Source organism: Caloenas nicobarica, chromosome 1 (assembly GCF_036013445.1).
Source record: "Caloenas nicobarica isolate bCalNic1 chromosome 1, bCalNic1.hap1, whole genome shotgun sequence".
Classification (NCBI taxonomy): domain Eukaryota; kingdom Metazoa; phylum Chordata; class Aves; order Columbiformes; family Columbidae; genus Caloenas; species Caloenas nicobarica.
Genome location: NC_088245.1, coordinates 82716306 through 82738177, shown reverse-complemented (window position 1 = coordinate 82738177; position 21872 = coordinate 82716306). Strand labels below are relative to the sequence as shown.

The 21872-nt window shown below is 38.9% G+C and overlaps 1 protein-coding gene across 3 annotated transcripts in view; it reads right to left on the bottom strand.

Moving 5' to 3' along the window:
* Window positions 1–495: 495 nt before the first annotated feature.
* The window catches only part of LMO3 (LIM domain only 3), a 56919-nt gene continuing 35542 nt past the window's right edge, over window positions 496–21872 (bottom strand). For 2 of the 3 annotated variants that reach the window (XM_065650653.1, XM_065650646.1), the window contains exons 3-4: window positions 9932–10057; window positions 496–901 (exon numbers count right to left, since the gene is read on the bottom strand). In XM_065650653.1, coding sequence (XP_065506725.1) covers window positions 796–901; window positions 9932–10057 — 232 coding nt within the window. In that variant the 3' untranslated portion in view covers window positions 496–795. Of the gene's footprint in view, window positions 902–8813; window positions 9070–9931; window positions 10058–21872 lie in introns of those variants that run through there. The other variant, XM_065650662.1, reaches the window with a different exon arrangement.

Sequence of the window (21872 nt, the reverse complement as noted above, 5' to 3'; positions counted from 1 at the left end):
AAGCAGCACCCAAAAACATTAACTTTTGCACCTTTTCTAATATATCCCAAACCGGTCAGATTTTTTTTTCCAAAATTTTGTAGTAAAATAAAAGTGCTCTTTGAGAAAAATCTATGCAATTAAACAGCAGATGCTTAACCCCTGAAAAATAGAGGCTTATAACAGAAGTGCTGATAGACCCTTTACCATAGCATCATTAGCAGCAGGTGCTGCTAGAGTTATTAGTTTTCTAAATAGTTTTAATGTAAACAGTATTCTTAAGCTCTAAGTGTAGCATAATGGTTGGGATTTGCTCTTTAATTATTTTTACTAGAAAGATACAGCTCATTTAAAATAGCTGGTAGATACAGAAAGCATAAATATACAGTAAGTTTAGACACTGATTGTACTAAATGCAACAATACAAAGAAGCAAACAGGAACACAAATGGTAACACAATAAAACTGTATTACATTTGTGCTTCAAATATTACAATACATTATATACAATAGTCCAAAGTAAACATCTCATGCCAAATGACACAAAAAGAGACAAAAAAACCAACCAAACAAAAAACCCCAAGAGCAAGCAAGAAGAATCCAGCTGTATGTACAGTACCTTTTTAATTAACATTCATCTCTGAACTGGAGCAATTTTCACTACATACAGGTGCAGTCCGCCTTTTATTTCACGCAACCATTCTGTCTCCCTATATCTATGCTATTCAGTAGGTTCCTGTGTCATTTCTTATATACACGTTGACGAAAAAAGATAAAAGAACATAGTGCTTTGTATTCTTAATGATGTGGCATCAGATCAGCGAACCTGGGGTGCGTAACCTTCTTTCATTAAACCCTCCTCATAGTCTGTCTGGCACAGAATCATGTTGTTCTTCAGGAAAAATTTGTCCCCAACGCAAAATCTGAAATTACAATAATAAGGGGGGAAAAAAACAAACAAACAAACCACAGTTTCAGGATGAATGATGCGATAGGATCTTACATGTAAGGACTGCACAACAAGTGTTCACGGTTTTGTTGTCCCGACCGCATGGCTCGCACCTCTGCTGCCTGTCGCAGCGCATGCTGACACGTGCGCACATACAAGAAAGCCCAGCAAAGGAATTGCTCCGGTATCAGAATTAATCCTGTGCTTTCAAAAAACCCTAGTGCATTCAAGCGCTTTTGCTTCCCCAGCCAAAGACTTCATTCAAAGCCCACTGAAGACTGTGGGAGTCTTGGATCAGTCACTAGCACACAGATAAAACAGAATAAATATCCCAGGCTACTGAGTTGAGTGAAAAGTAAACGTCTTGCTTTTACACAAATCAGAAAGAAAACAAAGTGATCGCATGCAGTAGGAAGCTCATCTGATATATGTTACATTTGTCTTGTGCAGACGTACCGGTAAGAATTCCTTGTTATATTCTGGTTGGATATTTTACTAGAACTAATTTAAACTGGTGGTTCTGAAAACCATTTCTAGTATACACATAACTTTGCCTATATTGTGGTGCAAACCAGAGACACACAGGTATGCAGAGAAACCTTTTTCTTTTTTACTGTAGGAGCTGACTATAAATTTAGTTACTCAGCTAACTACTCTCTCTTGTGGTATCAGTATACCTACCTTGTTATACTATGATGTGCGTCGGAATGATCTGATTGCTATAAAATGCTACTGAGTTATTTCATCTGATTTTCGCTGATTAGTAGGAAAATCGCATAACGTTAACGCTCCTGGCTGGCTTCAAACTTCCAGTGAAGTAGGATTTCCCAGCTAAAGCAGTTTGCTTGTATATAAGAAAGCTCTTCACTGACACCCTTTTCAACCCTTCCCCCCACCAAAGCCAATCTTCTTGAAGATACTTAGGGAGCAAGTGAATGGGGCCGATGCATAGAAAAGGAGTTTCCCTAGTGACTGCCTTGGCAGGGTTACTTGCCTTTGTTTATAGTGAACTCTCCAGCTATAAAATATATTGGGAGGCACTGCTCGCATTATTCCAATTAAAATGAAAGAAAGTAACCCAAATGAACCCCTTAACACTGATGTGAATAAATGAAACCAGTTTCTACCAGCTAATTATGGATCTCACTACATAAAGTATTGTTTAATGTGTAATGGATTATAATGTCCTTTTTTGTATAATTTCCAAATGGTGACATCTTGGACACAATTAGGGTCAGATATAAATGCTTGTGCTGTTTACGGTAGATTTAACAACAGACTAGCTATGGGAGTAGCTGTATATGTATTTAATTGTAACAATTTAACCTTCAAATAGCGATGCCTGCTGTAGTTGACCCAGTAAAACTACGTAAATGACACAGGTTGACCTGCCTGACCTCTGATAGTGGTCTATCTTTATCAGATAGTCAATTTCTAATGATGTTCAAGCAGAAATCTTGGGGAATTGTCACAGATTAAATTGTGTATTGAAAGCAGTCCTTTAATGTTTTGTGAAGTTGCAGGTTTAAATGAGTAGCAGTTGGACTGATTTACATTTGTGAAGATTGGAATGCTAGACAAACAGTGAACACATTTATTTTCCAACTGGGTAGCTTTGGAAATTTATCCTTATGCTAGCTAAATAGATAGAGGGAAAATAGTGTAATAAAAAACTGGATTGAAAAGAATTAGCTCTGCTCTTAAAGGAAAATTGGTTTGTTTATTTGTGGACTTTTTTTTTTTTTCTATAGGATTACTGCCTGCTGATGATGATGATTGAAAATAGAGATTATGGAATGATCCCAAAATCTTTAGTTGTTTATGGTCAAGACTCTACAGGTTCTTTCTCTGCTTCCCAACCCAATCCTGTTATATTAGGCTACTAACAACACAGAAGTATTTTTAGTAGGTATGTTGAAATGCAGAATTCTGAAGCAAAGAAGTTCTTTGTCAGTTTCTCTAGTTTACATCTTTTGTTTTTTTGTCCATTGACAGCAATGCTCACAAAAATTCCTTTATGCATTTTACCAGATTAGGTAAAGGAGTCTTAAATAGTGCTAATATGGGAAGGTGTTTTTCCCAAAGAAGTCACATTAAAAAAAGTCCTTCTTAGTTTCTCTTAAATGAACATACAGATTAATACGGACTAAAGCAGGGGAAGCTAGGTACTGTGACAAGTCAGTCACTCCATTACAGTTTGCCCAAGAATTACCGATGGGGTTTGAGCAAGAGACGTCTGTCCCGCAGTGCCCACCACATCAGGGGGTTATCGCGCAGCAGGGCGGCTCTGCCGGCGGGTCAGGCACCAGCGGGAGACACAACCACCTCTGCTCGCCCAGCAGAAAGCACCAACTCCGAACTGTGAATGTTATTCAGCTACGTATTCCTTTGTGTTCCAACGCAATACAGAGTTTAGCAGACTAATTTGTTTAAAATATTTAGTAAATGAAAAATAGGCTCCTGAAGTGCAATTCACTTGCGCAGCAATACTTTCACATGTGACTTCTTGCAACATTGCTTGCATCTAAATGCAGGCTGAAGGATTTTGTTTCTCAGCCCTCAGAGAAGTGCCAAGGTTTGATTTAAACTACACCAGCTACATGAGGGAGTCAGGATGCCTTTCCCAATAAAATGTGTCAATTCCTCTTGCTTTTGCTATGTTAATACGTCGAGCCAGAAATGCTCTACCTATGTCTACATGGCATTTGACAGTTTTATGCATGAGTGGCTTTAAACATACACGATTCCACAAATCATTTACCTTCCAAGTGTACAGCTGTCTTGCAGAGAGGCTGCCAGTGCTCTGTCTAGACACGCTTGGCTCTGTGATAACCTGTGGGGTGAGGGTCTGTCTGCATGGTAAGACCCCCTCTGTGTTCATCTGGGGCTGCAATTGCACGCTGGGGGTCATCCTCTGTGCCCTGGCGGAAACCTGTTACTTGTGATACTTATGGTCCAAATTCAATTCTGCAATCGTTTTCATATTATGCAAGTTCGGTGACTGAAACACATTGGCAAAGACTGACAATGAAGCTTGCATGTGACCCTAGGCATTAAATGTGTGAATTATGCACACATTAGGTGACAAATAGGTAAGCACCAGGTGAAAATCATAAACGTGGCATGCTAGCTCCCAAGTACAATGAGACAAGGCAAGTAGAGGGATGAAGTATGACAAATTCTGTACATCCACACTCTCAGACTTATTTGACTCTCAAATCAGATTTGGCCTCTTCTGAAGTAAAAGATCTAAATCATGCAACTACTTCAGGTTGGTTTTGCACACTCCAGGATTTACACCTGGCTCAGCTTTAAAACAGAAATGGTAAATTCAAGCCTAGCCTTCCACCTCTGGCAAGCGGGGTTTTTTTTGTTTTGTTTTTTCATGGAACTGGCATAGTATGTAAATCAGGGCACAATTTGGGTGTGCATATCAAATGGAGTCAAGGAGCATATTGAGATGCCACTGTGTTGGGAGTATATAATGAGGTAAGACTATTACTCTTCTAGCAGGCAGATGGTGTAGTCTTCTGCCTTCCTTAAAACCCTCACCCAATTTATTTAATAGGCATGCAAGATGAACAGGAAAAAACATACAATAGGCTGCATTAACATGCCAGATTGGACGTACCACCAGAAATTGACAATACTACTTTTAACACAACTGTGACATCAGTAGAATGACCATTATAATTAACCTACATTCTAGAACTCCTGTCATATTTTACAATGGCTAAAGTAAGGCCATTTATATTACAAAATGACTTCTGTTATCACCTTGTTTGGAAGGGGAAGGTGTGCCTAGACAAATCACAAGAAGTATAAAACTTCGATTTTGAGAAATAGCTATTTCATTGCTCAGAATGGATCTCACTGCTGTCTGTTACATTTTCTGATGTACAGAATGTGTGTCAAGGTACCAAAGACTTCCTAAGAAAGTGAGAGAAATATTGCTGTGAACAAAGATGGCTGTGTGTGAAGTGTCTCCTCTGGTAATGTCAGATTTTTGTTGTTGTAGAATGAAACAAAGTCTGGAAGCATTTAATTGATTTCCTCTAGGATAAAGAAAGCTGACTTACCACACTCATCTCCTTCCCCTCTGCTTTGTGCACTCAGTGATGTAACTTGTCCTCTGCTTTTCCTCCTTTCCCCTGTTTTTTAAACCTCCTTTGAGTTTGCAATATAACTCAAATTAATGTTAATCTATATCCACCACTAAAAGAACAAAGCCACTCTTTTACACCACAGTTCATCAGTCCACATCTACAGTTGACTAATTCTAGGGCTTTGTCAAAATATCCATTTATTGTCAAAAGCTGGAAAGTGGTAGCTGTGCCTGGGTTTGTATAATTTTACCAGAATGATGTAGTATATATGGACACAGAATCCTGGTTCAACTTACAATGACAAACCTCAACTTGGTGTGCTTTCGTTTACTTTTTTTTTTTTTAAAGCAGGTGTGCAAAATGTATTCATTTTTATTCTAAATTTAGAAACACTCAATTGAAATAAACAGTATTCAGGTCTTCAGAATTTATAAAATGACCACTCATGCAAAAATCTAATGTTGGTGTTTGAAATAAGGACGACATTCCCTCCCCTCTTGCTTGACAGAGAACAAAGGCAGCATTGTGTGGGCATTTTACAGTTTATACTGGAGGTAAGTGTCTACAGCTACATCAGGACAGCGATTTGAATAAGTATGTAACCATTTCATTCCAGTTTCCATTAAAATAAAGGCTATTTTGGATAGAAGGATAGAACAGTGGATTTAAACATCCCTCAGTGATAGCAGATGGGGATTTTAAACCATGCCCTAAGCTGACATCAGACAGTGGAGAGAAAATATCACAGAAGTATAGAACAAGCTGCTAAAGCAGCCGACAGAGAGTGAAAGGAAGGACACGGAAACTCCGGAAAGTGGGAAAGCTGAAGGCAGACTGACATGATCACTGTAGTCAAAAGTGTCAAGCAAAGATACAGCTGAGCCCACTTGCAAGATTTTCCACTCCATTTTGCTAGTCACACACATGCAACCTGACAAAGTGTGAAAGGCAGTGTCTGTTTACAAGTTTATTTTTCCAGTGGTTACAATTTTTTTTCCTTTGAATTTTCTGCAGAAATTAACTATTTTGAGGCTACTGACAATGTGAGGTGAAGTGCTTCTGAGGAGAAGTTTAATATGTTTACAGAGAAGAAAGGGGAGAACTCACAACATTAAGATGACTTGTCACTAAGCTCTGTGGGTATTTAGTAGATGGAAAACTTCAAATTAGGAGTAAGCTGGACAGAGACATGAAAGATAAGGGGATGCTTAAAACCTTTAGGCTAGGAGTGGAGCTTAATATTCACAAAATCCCAACAGCTTTAAGCATCAGCATCAAGAAAAAATGGGGAAAATATGTCAAAGACAGGCTGGATGAAGCAATTAGATCATAGAGCTGAATAGCTTTACGAAAGGTAAAATATAAGACAGTGCCTATTTGACACCAGGAGACCAGGCTTAGTGGCTCAGGAGATCTCTTTCAGTTCTGTCTATAGTCCATCTTCCTAGAATACCATATGTGAGACAATGCTGTTTTCTTCTTACTCTGAAAACGTAGCCTTTAGGAGGCCACTAAAATGGGACAGGCACATTATGAATTAGTTCAGAGATGGAGTTTATGGCCTGAACAAAAGTCCCCTGAAATCAAGGGGGTCCAACTACCACCCACACTGAGACTTGAGCTGGATGCTGAGTTGTAGATACTAAAAAATAATAAAGCAGTCAAGTTGTACATAAAAGCAGAAAAATCACCAAATCTTTCACAAAAATTACTAGGCAAAAACAGGCGGGTCTTTCTCTAACTGGGCCAGGATCAACTATTTTAAAGGGTAGGAATACGAGGGTCATGCGATAGCAAGCCCAAAGAACAGGCTGCCCCAAGGATTAGTGTGATATGAGTTAATATAATTATTAGGTAGCGTGGAAGGAAGAAGGGACTGGAAGGAGCAACAAGGCACAGAACATCAGAAGAAATTCAGTGTTGGCAAAGACAAAGTAATGCAAACTGAAGAAACAATTTAGTGTACTCATGAACATTGCATATATTCTGTTAGGAGAAAAAAACCTAAATGGTAGATGATAATTGAAAATCTGAAATATGGAACCAAACAGAGAGCATTATATACTCTGTGGTAGTACTCCAGGTATGTTGTACTTTTATTGGTAAAAAGAATGACCCAAAGGATTTAAAATATAATGGAGGAAAATAATGCGAAGGTGGAGCCTAAGGTCAAACCTAAAGGTCTTGCAATAGTTGTTGATCCTTGCTACCTCTGTTAGTGATTTTTGGATATCAGTGATGTGTTTGTAGATAAAAATATTCTCTTCAATAAATAAGTTCCACATTAGGGATAGTGGTTGACGTGAAAGGAAAGGGCAAATCTAAAAATACTCAATAACATTATTTTGCATACAAATGGGCAGCATGGAATAGAGAGAAAATTAAACTGCTATTTTATAAACTTATCCTCACTCAGAATCTGCTGTTTGGTTTTGATTAGCTTAACTAGAGGAAGAAAAAAGAATCCTGAGAAGGGCAACAGAAATTATTAACGGCATGGTGACTGACAAGATTATTAAGTTCAAAAGAAAAGAGGTTTCATAGCAGATATAAAAAACCCTCCAAAACTGGTGATGGGTCAGGTGTCTAGCATTTCTGGGTTTTGTTGTTATACAAGTAACGAAAAACAAAAAAATTAAATATATTTATTAACGAGAGAATGTAGTCAGTGGGATGCTTTGTCACAGAAACCACATAAGAGCTATGCTGGAGCACCCATGAAATAGGATTTATTATAAAAAACAAGAAAATTAATTCTTCAGAGTGCCACTAGCCACAAATTGTGAGGAAGAAAAGTATCCTATAGACAGTCTGTTTTATTAGGCTCCATGAGAACTATTGCAATATAATCGGGATTAGGGCCACTTTTGAGAATTTCTGAAATTCTTTGAAACTTCTGGAACTGCTCCCTGTTTTGACTAGATGAACTGGACTGTATAGCAGGTAAATCAATTATTTTGTTCCCAGCCTAAGACCTGTGTAAGATTATTTCAGCAACCCTTTGCACAAACTACATGCAAAGTAATAATCAAGTAAAGGCCTGGATTGAAGGCTCAGGAATGACAAGGCTAAGAATTATTAAATACCCCAGGAAAGTTCCAACTCAGAAATGCCTAACAGCACTTTTCCAGGGGCATCAGTGGCCCTAGGGCACAGTATGATGTATGTTAGCTGCAAAGTGAAATTGTATATTAGTTCACACTTGTAATGGTAAAAAAACAATATTAAAAATAATCACAAGAGCTTCGCTTTTTGTGGTGGGAGAAAAGGAAAGTTCACTTCTGCATCTCCAAGAGTGCCGTGATGAAAATCTTTTGCACTCAGGGTAACAAACATTGTCTGCTTTGCTTGACTGATGAAGATTAGCTGACTTCTTACATTAAAGAAGTTTGTCTTGTATGGGCTGAAGTGACAAGACAATAACTAAGTGCTAATTGTGCATAACCAACACTAAAGATATGCAGACCCATTATGGCATGTAATAAATGAAGCGAACAACAGAAATATATTAGGTGCTTTAATAATGATACTAGAACCGTGGTTTGAAAAAAACAGGGATGTGAAGGGTTTAAGAAACGAAACCTAGGAATGTGCGTGTGTCTTACTTAAGTAAGTACTAAGGGAGGCTCTGCCTTACTCAGAATATAGCCTCTTAGTTCTGTGGCAAGACAAAATTGATATAGGACTTTAAATCGCATTAGAACCTATAATTACTTTGCATTATTATATAGTTTAAGCAGTGGTTATTACTTGCTTGGTATTTTAATTTCCCATGCAACATGATGAAAAAGGTCAATTTGGCTTTTTTTAAAGAGCGTAATTGTAGTGTGCTACACTTATTAGCAGCTGTACATTTTATGGTTCTTTAGGGATGTTTGATTTTTAAATGACTACAGTGTTACAAAATAATACACTGTAGGACAAGGTGAGTTAGCAAAGCTTATTTAGGGCTGTATCTAACTTTGTCGTGTCAGACTATTATCTTCCTAATTTTTTGTTACTTCCCTAGGAATGTACATCTTGTGTTTCTTCCCACCTGAAAATGAAAAAAAATACGAATGCTATAAAACTCTAAATAGGATCACATAATAACTGAAAAATAACTGAAAATAATAGGTATATTAAGGAGCAGACATAACTGGTTCTCTCATTTCCTAGACCTCATAGAAGTCACTAGCAAAGCTGCTACCAGCTCTTGTGGAGTCATAAATGGATCTCTTGGTGAAATCTCTGACAGAATTTGGCCACCATTCTGAGCATAGCTGCTATAAGTTTGGCTGTATTCAGTTGTTACAATTTTACCATTTTTGACATTCGTTCTGCAACTGTACCACATGCCTGCCACTTCAGAACAAAGTGTCATGTTTGGATCCTTGGGATTTTTATAACCTACAGTTAGGATGTGAAAATAAAAATATGGCATAAGAAGTCCAATGCTGCTCCAGAGAAAATGGTGGGAATATCATCTTTTAAATGTAAATGGTTACAGTTCTGGCAACAGGAAGAAACTACATGTAGTTTAAAAGAGATACATGTGATAAAAATGAAGAATTCAAATGAAATCAGTGTAATAATGACAAATGATAGTGCTATGCTCTTCTGCAGAAAGGGACCTCAAAGTCCTTTCTGAATATTAATTAATGAAACTTGACAGACAGTCTTTTGAAGGAGAGGAAGTAACCTTATTCGTGTTTATTGATGGGGGATTTAAGGCACAAAAAGCTTTCTGGCCAATGTCATGAAAGATGTCCTATATCGGTTCCAGGAAAAGTATCCAGATCTTACTCTCAGTCTTGGGTTTCCACTACTGGTAGATATTTCCTCTTCTTTGAATGTATGCCCACACCGGTGCCGAATTAGCACTTAGCCTATGGAGCATACCCAAGAAATTGTCTTACCTCTGATTACAAAGTTGACATGCAAAACAGTCCAGGTGATAAACATTGTCCTTAGCTCTCATCACCATCTCAAAAGCAGGTATGAGCTTACTGCAGGCAGCACAGTTTCCTGTAACGCCAAATAACCTGGAGATACAGAAAGAAATATATTCCTGAAGACGCTTAACTGAAAAGAAAATCACACTTTCTTTTTTATCTGTTTTGTTTCTTTTTTTTTTTTAGTTCCCCTCAGCGGTTGCCTGGCCTTTGATTGACTTCCCAGCACACCTCCCTTTGGAAAGGCTGGTCTTCGGTGGCACAAGTCTGCTCAATTTACAATACGAAGGCATAGCCCTTTTTGCCGGAGAGAGCTTTATGAAGCAGTGACAGACTAATATTGCGCCTATTGTGATTATATTTTTTTTCTGCAGGTTATACTGACCTTTCTTGATAAAAGAAACACCTTGTTAGACTAAACAAAGAAATAGTAAACACACCAGGGCTGTTACATAACTGCGCAGGCAGAGGTCAAGCTGTTTGCATACGTGGGAAGAGTCTTCTGCTTGGATTGTACAGTGCAGACGAGAGCCACATAACCTTGGCTTTTGGTGCTATTTATTATTAAAACACACTTTAGCTAGAAAAGAAATAACACTTGAAAAAGCCAATATTCTTCGCATTTTTGACATCTAGTGCTAAAAGCTTTACCACTATTATTAAAAGAACATTTTATGAACAAGTCATTTAAATCGTCAGAAAGCATTAGCGGTTCATGCACCTTACAACCCTATACCATAGTTATTGCTATGATTATGTTATTCAGGTAGCGCATTAAAGTAAATGAGGCTATAAACTATATATAGTCACATCAGGAGTAGAAGTAGGAGTATAAGAACAATATGAAACGCTGTTTTTGCTAGACATGTATACATATTTTTTTTTAAATTCTCTTTGTTAAAGATTTTTCAATACTTTTCAAGTGTGTGTATTACCAAAAAAAAAAATCAACCCACACATATGCATCCTTTTGTAACATAGAAGGATTATAATGAACAAGAAAAAATACGTTAGCTCTACATGGCAGCAATCTTTGAAACTAAGGTTATTTAAACTACTTAATAGTTGTGATGGATTATTAAAAGTAATGCACTGCTTGTGCGTACCAGTTAATGCTGTTTTTAACTATGAAGCACACTAGATGAAAACACCACATCTGCCAGTTTTCTTTTTTTCCTCAACATCAGGCTGACAGCAGAAAAATATAATGGCTCTCAAGGGAAACACCAAATTAAAAGCAGTTCTAAACTAATGAATTCAAAGGTGCTCTGTAGAAAATTCAGTTTGGTAACATAAAATGAACACAGCTTTTTAATCACATCCCTCCATTTTACTTAATTTCATGGGTTACCAACAAGTCCACTTAATTCCAAATCTTTTTACCTTCTGCTTCTACTTGAGGTGTGCTGCTGACATAAAACATGCCTGTTTATTTTTAAAGTTACGACCCTTTTTGTCCTGTCTGAGATGCTGGTCACCATGATCACTGGGAGAAGTGCTGGGACAAGGCCATCTTCATCTTGTTAGAATGACCCAAGCCAACCTCCAGTTCTGTTAAGTCTGATTACTAAAATTATAGATTAATTAAACAAATCATAAATATTAAAACATTCTATTTCAGTTCCACCTTCCTCATGCAAGGGCTTTGCCCAGGTTATCTAAATCGCATTCAGACTTTCATTCCTTGTCTGTAAGGACACAAGACTTAGTTGCCTTCCAGAGTCATCCTGGTGGCTTTGCATTAGAAAAGACTAAACCCACCAACCACAGGCCCAGCTCTGTCTTCCTCCACATCTATGTAGGAGATGATGGTGGTTTATTTGCCCAAGGAAAGCAGATCAGGCTGCAAAAGGTACTGAGTAAGGACTGCAGGTACATAGTATTGTTACTCTGTACGGTTACAGTAAAAGGAAAGTCAGGCATTAAGGCTCTACAACAGCAGCGTTTAAGCACGAACATGAGAATGGCGCAACCGCCTTCAGGCTCCGCGTGGAAGGATCAGGCAACACCTCAATGCTGAGACAGTTCAGGTGCAACGACTGAGTACTTGAGACACGGCTCAAGCCCCTTGCTGGAAAGGGTGCTCAGGGCAGGCCGTGTCACCTTCCTCAGCCAGGGCCTCTGTGCAGCGGTTTGTCTGTGTGCGTGAAAAGGGGAAATCCATTAGGGCTGGAATTGCGGTTTGCCTGTTGCAGAGCAGTGAAACAATTTGGGATTGTCATACAGCACTGCAAAGCATGGAGATTTACCGCGCCACAGTCCACTATGTGCAGATTTCCACAGTCCTGAAACGAAAGACCCCCACAGAAGCTGCTTCGGCTAAGCACCAGATATATTAAAATTTTTCAATTACGTTAAGGGAAGAAGGCCTTCCTCACTGTTAGTTCTTCCCCACCACATACAAAACAAACATATGAGATTTATATTAGCTATTGTTAATTTTGGATAAAGCTGTTTATATGAAGAACATAGTTTTCTCCCATTAATAATAATAATAAAAACCCCACAATGCCAGTTTGAAATTCTGGACATAGTTTCCCCCAATTTCAATTGCTCTCGTTCCCTGAGCATTTATCAGCTACCTGATTAGAATTTGTTTCCACACAAACCATTGATCATCAGCCTATTACTAGGCAAATGACAGTTAATTACCCACTACATTAACCACTGGGACCTGAGACCTGCTTCTGCTGCCATCAGTCAACATGATAAATGTGGCAAGTTCAGTAATGCATGGCCAGCCCTGAGCTGCCTGCTATAGTGTGAACAACCCTCAATCTCACTTCCAGGCCCAGGAAAATCTATGGCAATCTGCATAATTACAAGCTCTGGGTTAATAACAGACAAATGATTTGTTGCATCTAAACAAAGTCCTTGGAATGGGCCTGGTCTCCTGTGGCTGCCCAGGCTGCTGTTGTGCCACCGGTGTGCTTCCCACTACAACATGCACAAAATGGATCTCTGACGCTGTATCCTTCCAATTTGTTGCCCTCCAATTTATGGATTCTGCATATGTGATTTTTAATCATTAAAGAACTCTTGAAGCAATATTATCTTAATTATTCTCTGCTGTAACCAGGGAATTAGGCTTCAGATAAAATTTTCTTCTTCTGTGCACTTTCCCTGCCTCGCTGGAGGCTCCATCAGTTTTCATCTACACCTGGACTCTGAAATTCTAATGATGAATTATTGCCCCTTTTCCTAAGAGGGTGAACCTTACAAGGGAACATTTTACTGAACTGTCAGCTCACAGACTGAGTGCGGAGATGCGGAAATCTGATCTAATTTACTGCAAAACGATGCGTTTGTTAGACTTTCTCCTCAGTTTTGTCCAAGGATCACGAGATCAATCAGGAGCCACCTTCACGTACTCCTTTGCACAGGAGTATGTGCACTAGTCTCGCTAAATGCTATTTTATTTTCCTCCTCTCTTCCAGCTTGTTAAACAAACAAGTTTCTGAAACATACGTATTTTACTACTGGAGAGAAGAAATAGTTTTTTAGCAGGCTCTTAACTGGAGCTGATGCACTGAGCTACAGTCTCTTGCTTTGTCTATTTTACCAAAAAAATGTCAAGGACTTCATTTCTACATAGTACTGAGAGCCGCCTGGTATCATTCTCTGCCTTATTTACCATTTTCTATGCATGTGGTAAGAGAATGTTTAAACTCACTCTTTTCACATCTACTTACAGGTAGTTCCGCTCTGCCCTAGCTAGCTCGGGAGATTAGAAAACTGTTCTTCACCAATTTCATGTGGGGAGAAAGGATGGGAAACTGTAAAAGTTCAAGGACAGATCTCTCCTTTTGCTATTCTGAACCAACATCTGAAATTTTATGTTTATACCATATATACAACAACAGAAATTAGAACAATCGGCCACAGCAAAAGCTTTCATTCTTAATGGATTTGAACGGTACAGAACACGCTGCACAGTGCTAAAAAATGAAAGACTTCTACAAACAAAGCCAAACCTTACATTTTGAGCAGCAAAAAGTGTGACTGAGCACCAGGTTATTGATTCTACTTTGGTAGGTTTACTAAACAGAAATCCGAAGGTTAAGTACTGAGAGATGAGAAAAGGGAAAAAGTTGGGAGGGGAAAGACAAGAAAAAGAGAAGACTGGACAGATATGCAAAAGTGCTGAGACACTGACTGAACTACACTATATTTATGAGGCATGTGCTTTCTAGAGGGACTCAGTTTAACCACATTGACACCAATTTTCATCCACTCCTACTAATTTTGGGTGAGGTCCTGAGTAAGCAGGGGGGAGCTGGTTCTCATCATTAGCTTACAAATGCCCCATCACACAACTACACCATTAGGCAGAACTGCACACACACCAAGATGAAGCTGATTTCGGCCATAATTCCCTGTCAAATTACAAGGGACTTCCACAGGATTTAGGATCTAACATTTTTGGTTACAGCTGCTCCCACAAGCTTTCTCCTTTTTGCTGTTCTTATTTGACAGCTGCCCTCTGTAAGATCCATTGGTTCATGACCAACAGCACTCCTTTGCTTACTTAATTTTACATTAAAATGTTGCATGATTTGGATAAGATGTCTGGTTTTCCAGTTTGCAGTAGGAGTTAAAATTGTCTGTGTGCACAATGGAAAATCAAGGAGAAGAAAAAATCTCGAGATTCAGGAATGACAAAGCAGACATTAAATGGAATTTCTCCTGTGGTGCCATAATTATGGATAGTTTCACATGGTTTCAAATTGTTTTTTCTCCTCATTCTCACTATGGTGTTAACTAGGTTCATTAGGGAAAAAATAAAAATATATATATATATGGGAGCTGAGTTCTAAACTTGCCTTCGTCACTAGCTGATTGGATGACCCTGGCGACTCACTTAATTTTGATGTCAATTTATTTGTTAAAAAGGAGCCGAGACCTAATCTTCACATAGTAGTATCCCTGCTAGATACTGTTTCTATAAAAAATTGAAATGCTACTTTCAAACCTCTGTTCTTCACAGTGCATGAGGGATCAAAATAATACACACACTGTTTTCAATGTAATCAGACATTTACTCAAATAGACAATCAGATTTTTTTTCCTAGTAGGTTTGTGTATTATTCAGGATTTCAATTCAAGATGTATGCACTGAAAGGCAGAATTTGGCCCTTAGCAAGTATTTCAGACAGCATAAGATGCTATTTGGAGAAGCATAAAACCACATAAAAGAATCTAAAAGTTAATGAGAGAGCAAAAAAATTACCTAAGGATCTAGTTTACAAAGCGTATTGAAAAGTGTAGTTTTAGAAAACATGCAATTTTTTACATGCTGAGTATTAATTAGATTATTAGGTGGAGCTTTCTTAGATGTTTTCTAAGTGACTTAGGGACATATTAGGGACAAATACTACTGGCTTTAAGCAGTCTATATTCATAGAATCACAGAACATCAGGTTGGATATTCTCTTACTTCCCACGAGATATTTTTGAAAATCCTCCCTGCCAAATTGTAGAGAAAAGGAAGCAGGTAAATTTGTCCCAAATGTATTTTTATGAATGCCTGCAAAACTTATTTCACTCCCGCCCATCCTCCATTCTCTGGAACGGCTTTCTAAATGCTCATTGAAAATGAAACATGCTTCCAGACAAGGAGGGAGGAGAAGCTGTTGCAGTTTGCCTACCGAAGTTAAACCACGCGAGCGCAGGAGAAACAAGAGCAGACAGTACCCATTCACACCACTTATCCAGAGAGCTCCTGACTGCACTCACTGGTATCCAGTAAAGACTTCTGGTGACTTGGCTTGAATTAACTCTGGTCTAGCAATCAGCAGGGGCCAGTAAAATGGAGACTCTTTACGAAGTAAGGAAAAAGGTGGGGAACAAACTGAATGCAGGAGAAAATGGCCACTTCTGAAATGGTTCTGGATTCTCTCCTATATCCTCATTGCTGCTTAGATGTCCTTCTCTAAGTCCCTGTCTTTTAAAGACTTTTATTGAGAAAAGTGCCGTGTCAAAAGAGGTGAATGCAATGGAGTTCCAAACCAGCATGCTCAACAGTCTGAAGCACCGAGCCTTCAGCTAAATTTCCAGCACTCCCCAGCTGCAGGTGAGGCAGCCAGACTTCCACGAGAGCTCAGCTCTCTGGGTGCTGAATTATTTTAGAAAATGTAAAAATCACAAACATCATAACATGGGAGCAGTTAGTTAGCATAGTCCTTATTTAGAGGTCTGATTTCAGATACTGCAAAAAAGATGAAGAAAAAGAAAAGACAAACAAAACAGCCTGGTTGGTGTACGCGTGCTAAGGCAGGCATTCAAACAGTTGCTGAAGCACGCTTAAAACGTCTACTAAAACCAAAGGCTGATCCAGTGTTTGCCTTGTTTGGTAATGCTGTGAAAAGAGGCATAGTTTTGCCAAATCAGAGCAGAGAAACCTTTTCACCTCAGTACCCTTCATTTTATTTTGAAAGCAAACTCAGACACCGAAGAATTAACTTGACGTTGGAAGTATTCTGATCTCCCTAGCACTGTTTGTAAGGATTCCAGCATGTGCCACCTGGAAACACAGCTCCGCTTTGCTGAGAGTCAGCTGCAGTACATCTCTAGGGCCTTTGCTACTAAAAATTTAAGCTGGTAGCTGGATTGCAGGCAGATAGAAATGCAACAGTAGAGGATGGCTGTAGCCTCACAGCACAGTGACACGCTACTTGTCTGAGTGCGTTTTGCTTTCATGTTTAGCTAACCTGGGTATGTGAGTAATCCCATCTGGCTTCGGTTGGGCTGTGTGCGACACGTAGCACTTGTGTATCTGCAGCATGATCCGCACGCTGAAGACAGGAGGTGCAAGCCTCTCTCTCACGTGAGGCTGCTATTTCTCACACTGTTCTATTCTGTACAACTATTGCAGAAGAAATAACTGTATGTAATCTGAAGTCCAATAGTTAATGAAAGGTGGAGGGTTTTTTGTCTTTTTTGCACCTTGGTTTTATGTACTGCCCTCATTACTGTGGATCATAATTTAACGTAGCCGAGCTGTTCCCCTCAGCACAGACTTCCAGTTTGTTCCATCTGCGTGCAGCAAGCTATTTGCCAAACTCTGTCCCATGCCTGCTCAAGTTCATGAAATCAATCCCTTTTTTTCTCTGCAGACTGCATGAAAGAATCCTTTATGTGAAGTTAACATGCATGAATTCCATTTTCAAACACCTCAAAACCAGACATTCAAAACAAAATATAGATTTACTTCTATATCCTTCCCTAATTAGGTTATTTGTGTTCTGTGAAACAATCTAAGCTTTCATTTCAAGCAAGTATTACCAGCCTTAATTTTGACTCAAAAAATTTGAAGCATGACCAGACATAATTGACGTAATACCACTTTTCTAAATCTATAGTTTGAAAAACCTCTGAGAGGTGGAAATTTTGTTGTTTGGTCAATGGAGTGTTAACTCTGAAGCCTAAATCACACAACTTTAAGAAACCCTTGTTCATCTTAGAAGCAAATATAGCTACATCGTTTATGTCACAGTCTGCTACCCTGTCCCTTCAGTCATGCATTCAGATCATCAAACTTTCAGTTTACAGCTAAAATGCAATTTTAAGGAGTATTCTGGCCTAATTTACTATCATCTTTTAATAAAGTTACAATTTTGTTTCATTTTAAATTTTCTTTAACCACTAAGATGAAAAGCAGAGATGATAGTGCACAGTGTACAGTGATCTATGGTTGATATTGTAGAAATAAATTCAAGTTAAAAATGACCTCCCAATGCACTCAGGGCTCTGCTTTGCACCACCACTCATGCATTGTGACATCCTTAAACTTCTACCAGTAAAGTCAACATCAATATTACATCCATTTCTACAAAGCAACCATATAAACTTCATCTTTCTACACATGCTTTACTTTAAATCATGCATATAAATCCATCTACACGCACAGGCTGAATCTAAAAATTTGCAGATACTCAGCTGACGTATTTTCTTTGTCAGATTCGAGCAACTTAAAAACAAATTTAATGCCTCAGCTCAAATAATAAGAATGCAATATCCCAAGCTGGCTCCCGGCCTGGGGGTCGGTCTAACTGGCACAGCACGGTGGTACAGCTCAGGGTCGGCTCAGTGCTGCTGCTGTATCTGTGTAGCACTCCACTGGGGCTAATTAGGTTCACGTCCCAGCTAACTAACCGCTTGCGTCGCCGCTTAGATGTGTCTACACTGTTTCCGGATCTCGAAGCTAGTTTGGGGCTCTGTGCCACGTACTGCATGGTATGGATATCACTCAAGGATATGCCTGTACCTTTTGGCTGTGACAAAGCACTGCTGAGCTGTGTTTGCCAGCTGCTCTTCCTTCTCCTTACCTGAAGGAACGATCTCAAAGATGGTTCAGTGATAACCTGATGAGATTGTCGGGAACAGGCTGGAGGTGAGGGGCTCTCAGGGATGACCTTCACCCTGGTGCCTACGGGAGAGTTGTTCTCACCTGCCTCATGGATGCTGCTCCATGCAGCAGCCATCTGTCTATGTCATAACACCATGCAGCTGATGTCAGGTGGTGCAGATGACCCACAGTCCCTCCTAAGAAGGAACCAGTATCACCTGCAACATGGATGTGGGGAGTTTGTCACTTGTCCTATAAGTACATATAGCTTCGCATTTCTGCAGAGGAAGCAAAACCCAACAGAGATGCTCCTAAGGTGCATTTCAGACCCATCCCACAGACAAAGAACTAAACAGGGAAGGAGGGCTCTGGGAATAAAAGAACCTGAACGAACAGAAAGCCCCCTGATGAGCAGTGGCCAAACTCATACTATTTCCCAACAATTCTATTGTTTCTCCCGTGACTAAGGAAAAAAGCTCTAAGTGGTGCATACAGAGTTTGCCCCCGGAGATGGGGGAAGGGAAGGAAATTAAGGTACAAATATATAATTAGCTGCCTCATGTGAGGGATATAAAACATAGATGTTTTTCATTTTGCCCCAGAGGTGACTGAGAATGGAGAACGTCTGGGTAAGAAATCAATGCACAGACTGTCAGGTAAATACATATTGAAATAGAAGTGGGGGGTAAGTTAATAGTTCTATGAGGTCATATAATAAAGTCTATAGTTCTTTCATCAGCGCTGTGAACAATGCAGTTACTGTGTTTCTCCCCTGGTGTAATAGCGAAGACGGTTGCTAGACTCTGAAAATAAATTATGCCATGCTTTATTAAATGGTAAACAGCTGTTCCAGCCACAATACAGCACATGCTAATTGAAGAATGCCTTAAGCAGTCCTATAATAAAAGGCTTTTAAGAACTGGAGAGGAAAAAAAAAGCCAGCATCATGACAGACTTACTATCATGGGCTCCCTTAGTTAAAATTCAACACATGGGTCATTCAAGGTGAGAAGTATATTCTGGGAGAATATCTACAGTAATGAACATTTAAGAATCATTAGCAGGCTCTTTCATGCCATGACGCTGTAGGCAAAGACGTGCTTAGGTAGGAAGTAGAGCCACAAGGTTCTCATCGTGTTTCCACATCTTGTTTTGCTAGAAGATATGTATCTAGAAACACAATAAACATGTGGGAAGAATTGCTTTTTCCAAGGTGGTGATCCTCAGCCCAGAAACCTCACTGCTTGTGGGAATCACCCTGGAGATTTTGGCAGAGAATTAGAGCTCTGGTGCAAGCAGTAAAAGAGCATATGTGTAACAGACAGAAGATGCTATGTGAACCCCAAACTGGCAACGCTTCCCGAGCGGGTGTATCGCTGCACCCTCGCGGAGCCCCGGCCCCTTGTGCCAGCCTGGTTCTGTCCAGCTGAAGAGGGGGGCCGGGCCCAGCAGTTATCAAAGGGGCTGCTAGGAATGCCACAATACAATCATTTTTTTTTACATTAAGAGGTTCATGATGGAAGTTGGTAAGGAGTGTCAGTCAATGTTTAGAGCAGGGAAAAGAAGTCTCCATCCCTGGTCCCTGCGCTACCTTGCTAAGTGGCCTTGTGCAAACATCTCCACTTTGCACCTCAATTTTCCCATCCTTTCTTCGCATTACATGGACAACAGGAAGCTTGGTGTGCAAAAGTCCCTTAATAGCCCTGAATGATAGCTACTATGAAAAACATAGATGCATTTATAGCAGCTACTGACTAACATAAGCATTTGCCCAATAATGACATTTAGATATATGGTACTCACACCACCAGACACCTGCTTTCTGGAAAATTGCTCGCAGAGCTAAACTAGATGTGCATGCATGTTCATGTGTGTAAGTGTGTGTGTAAAACCGCAAAATAGTTCCTCAGGAGAGAGTAACAGGGAAGAGAGTCGTGTTTTCCCCACTATACAACACAATAATTTCTTGTACTGTATTTGGAATTTCTCCTTTCTAAAACCCACTGTAAGATAAGTGTTGCACAGTGAGTAGAAGATTTTTTTTTAATGTTTGCAATAAGCAAGATGCTTAGAAATTAGGAAACAGGATGTGCGTCAAATCCATTAGATGTTATGCAAGTATTTCATTCTGCTCATACAAATCATATGATGCATTTGCAAGTTCATGCAACAAAGCGATGGTTTAATAGAACTGCTCTTCCTATAGAAATGGAAACAGGTAAAGTTTTCCTTCATTGGACTATGTGAGCATTTCCTTTATAAATAAAAGCCGCAGTATCTAAGGTATTTCCTTTGTTGTGTCACCTTTAGGACTTACTATTTGAAGTATTCCATTGAAATGGCTATGCTCTGTGCAGTGTTCAGAATTTTAAGTAAAACCTTAAACAGTTACAAATCAAAGCATCAGGGTACTTTGAAGAAGCACATACGCTATATACATTGCATTCTGCATGCATATGCACTGCTGATATCTATATATCATTGACATATTCACAAAAATATTACAGCTTTGGGAAAAAATATTTCAAGGAAAATATAAACATTAAAATTCTGATTTAAAAATAATATAGTTTTCAAAACTCAGATTTCAGCATATCTAGGGCTGGTTCTAGAAGTATGCTTTCAAAATATGTCATATTCTGAGACAGATCACCATGACATTTTTCTGTCATTAGCCCAGTTATTTCGATAAATATTGCACTAAAATAAGATGAATTAATTAAACAATTACAAATAATCATTTTTTTTCTTTCATGTATGTATTCAATTGTTTAGGCTTTAGATATAGATATTTTTACACCTGCATATGGTTTTATAGTTTCTTCCCCACTCCCTGCGATTTTTGTTCCTCTTCTAAAACAAATGCTTGAGGAAATTCTGTGGCAATGTCTCACTCAAATTTATAATTAATGTAGCAGAAAATTATATTTCTAATTAAATAAAACCGAGCATGAATTGAGGCAAATGCTAGAAGCATTATAAAGAGTATAAAGTTAGGTGACGAACAAAATCACAAACAATGAGCAGGTAATGTAACTGCATATATTAGAAACATCTCAATTATTACATCCACAAAGGCAGAACCTAAAAAGCTGCATTTCATAAGAAGGTGTCATGTTGACATATATTGCTCATTAAAAAAGGTGCCGTTTGTATATGGGTTACTGTTCTTCATATGCATGAATACTGGTAACACATTGTGGGAAGGGAAAGCCCTTGAGATTTTGTGTAGTTTGAATATTTAATGTAACAATAGTTTGCTCCCTAATAAAGAAAGGAAAGAAATTTGGGAGATGAGGACATAAATTTGCCTATTTATTATTTTACGCTGACTGCAGCTGGGTATCGGCATCCCCGTATACTTCTCCAGATCTGCTGTTAAAATTAGTGATCGCTCACAGTGGCTGCTCTTTACCCAAAACCGCAGAGACTACAAATGAAAAGCTCCCCCCATCCTCTTTTTAAGCAGAAAATACCAAGCCGCGTATATAATATTTGTATATAATATATATATGTGTACTAACCTACTTGTTATCTCTGCTTACACGCTGGCTGTCA